General features: G+C 39.5%; 1 protein-coding gene across 1 annotated transcript; it reads left to right on the top strand.

The window, feature by feature from the left end:
* The first annotated feature begins 203 nt into the window (after positions 1 to 203).
* LOC115409785 (ladderlectin-like) lies at positions 204 to 758 on the top strand. Its single transcript, XM_030121062.1, has one exon. It carries the CDS (start codon positions 267 to 269, stop codon positions 756 to 758), a length of 492 nt encoding a protein of 163 aa, XP_029976922.1. The 5' UTR covers positions 204 to 266.
* Positions 759 to 2,767: the final 2,009 nt, after the last annotated feature.

Here is a 2,767-nt window from a genome sequence, read left to right as displayed (position 1 = left end):
GACTCCACTCACTATCATTCATATAATTGAACTAATAAATGACAGGCAAGAAATGGCAGGAAAAAGTCAAAAATACACTGTATATTTCATCACCATTTTTTATTGACCTGAACAAAGCTGTTGATAAGACTCTCTCAGTGCAGCTCCGCCTCTCTCAGGGATATAAAAGACTTTCTCCTCTGTGTGATTCAGTCTCCTCAAACGGCTCTGAACAGCTCCAGCAAGACATCAAGGCCTTCTCACTCAGAGACATTTGAAGCTTCAACATGATGTTTTTCCTCTTTTTGTGTTTCCTCGCTCTTTGTGCTGCGACTCCTTTGGAGGAGAAAAACACGAAGCTCCAGCGTGGCGGTTGTCCAGCGTTCTGGTTCAACTTCAATGGCCGCTGCTTTCGGTACTTCGCCACAGACAGGACCTGGGCTGCAGCAGAACGCCACTGTGTGTCACTGGGAGCCAACCTGGTGTCCATCCACAGTGAGGAGGAACACAACTTTGTCAATACACTGATTAGGAACTTTGACCTGACTGAAGGACGCACCTGGATTGGACTCTCCGACATTCATGAGGAATCAAGTTGGATGTGGTCTGACGGATCCAGGGTCGATTTTGTCTTTTGGAAAACTGGAGAGCCAAACAACAATGGAGGACCAGAGCCATGTGTTGAAACCAGCTTCGGTGTGAATAAGAAGTGGAATGATGAAAGATGCTCTCGCATGGAGCCGTTTGTTTGCGCATTACGCACAATCTGCCCTCAGTAGCTGAGAAGATCTGATCCAACTTCTTTTTTTTTAACCCATGATTTTAAATCCCACATATAAAATAAAGACTCTTAATCTTTATCCTGACTTAAATATGAGTGGTGTTTCTATAAGATTGCATGAATCATTCCAAGTGACCAAATGAATTTGTTTTGAAAACAAACATGACTTCGTTGAGAGACTGTATCAATAATTTCCCTGGACTCATGTATTTGTATGTTGACCATGTCTTATTCGCAAAATAAAATGTTTATATTCATCTTCTTTTTTTTGCTTATGTTTATTGTTATGTAACAAATAACATATTTTTACATTTAAATGTGTTATTTCTGGTTACTGCAGTTACTGAAGGAGTTCTGAGTTGTGTTGTGGTCAATTTCAAGTGTATTCATTGCTTGTCAGTTTTTTTGAAGTTCCTCAAACTACCAGTAAAGAAAAAATCATGCTGATACATTTGATTAGTTTCAAAACGATGTAGTTTATAACTTTTAGATTAAAAATACAATACATAAAGACCCGAAAAAGTAAACATAATTGTCAATTCATATATATGATTAGCAAAAGATTGTAAACAGTACATAAAGTGAGACAGAGTTTTCAGATTGTTGTTGGTCTTTTTCTGACTGAGGATAATATATGCCTGTTAGTATTGTAACAATTAGCATTGTGTTTTCTATTCTGTGAGTGAAATGATGTCACTTGGTTTAATTTGTTCCAGGAAGTTCTGTTAGTTATGGGTTTTCCCATAAAGGTTTTTGTGACGCCAGCAGGACTGTTTTTCAAAATGCATGTTGTAACTTACTGTGTTTTATGGTGTCAAGTCTGTGCAGAAAGCATAAATCAGCCTTTATCTAATTAATCTTCCAGAGAGAGACAGATACGGTATTATATGTCAAACGAAAGATTTATGGCCCCCAATAAACCCCTCCCCTCGCCATATGTCCACCATTTTTCCAGCGTATGTCCACTGCGCATTTGTCCCCCCCCCCCCCCCAAACTTCCTTCCGTCTGAGGTCTTTTGAAGTTTTTACGACGGGTTGGGTGTTGACACATCTGAAGGGATGAGTAGGAGCCAGACAGACGGTTAGAGGGGGGTGAATTTATATTGTACCTGGAGATGGCGGAGAAACGTGTTATGAAGAGGTTATATTACAAGCCGAGTCATCCTGGTAGTTTTGGCAGGGTAGAAAGAAAGAAAGTCAGGGTGGAAGATGTGAAAGACTTTTTATCATCTCAAGACTCCTATACTCTGCATAAACCGGCTAGGATACATTTTCCAAGGAACAGAGTTTTTGTTACAAGACCTCTCAAACAGTTTCAGGCAGACCTTTGCGATAGGAAGACGGGCTCACCTTTGAGCGTGGTTGAAAGATTTAACCGAACGCTAAAGACTAGAATTTCACTGCTAAGAACACTAGACGGTGCGTGGAAGTCCTACCAGACTTAGTAAAAAGCTATAACAACACTCACCACAGCAGTATAAAACTGCGCCCGGCTGATGTGACTAAGGGCCTTCAAGTGTTTCACAATTTGTACGGTACACCTACACCACGAGACAAGAGAAAAAAATAAATAAAGACAGGATTTAAGGTCGGCGATGTTGTCAGAATATCCAAGTTGCGAGGGGTCTTCGATAAAAAAAAAATACGAACAGAGTTTCACGGATGAAGTATTTACGGTGTCAGAATGCATTCTGCGTACTCCGCCTGTATAAGATTATGACGGCGAAGTGATCGAAGGTTCATTCTGTGAGCCGGAGCTGCAGAAAGGGAAAAAAATAGACTCATTAACATTTAACTCATTAACATTTCTCAATCATACAATTTTCAAACAGTCTGTTAGATATTACATTTTACTACAAACAGATATGTCAGGGTGTCTGTAACACTTTAGGTGGTTATATGACCTTTTTAAAGCTCTCCAGAGGTGAACCTAAAAATTATGATCTAAACAAGAAACTCAGGTTTCATCTTAACATGTAAAGCAAATAATCAAAAGTGTTACTATTT

Source organism: Salarias fasciatus, chromosome 22, assembly GCF_902148845.1.
Source record: "Salarias fasciatus chromosome 22, fSalaFa1.1, whole genome shotgun sequence".
Taxonomy (NCBI): domain Eukaryota; kingdom Metazoa; phylum Chordata; class Actinopteri; order Blenniiformes; family Blenniidae; genus Salarias; species Salarias fasciatus.
This window is presented reverse-complemented; position numbering and strand designations above follow the sequence as displayed.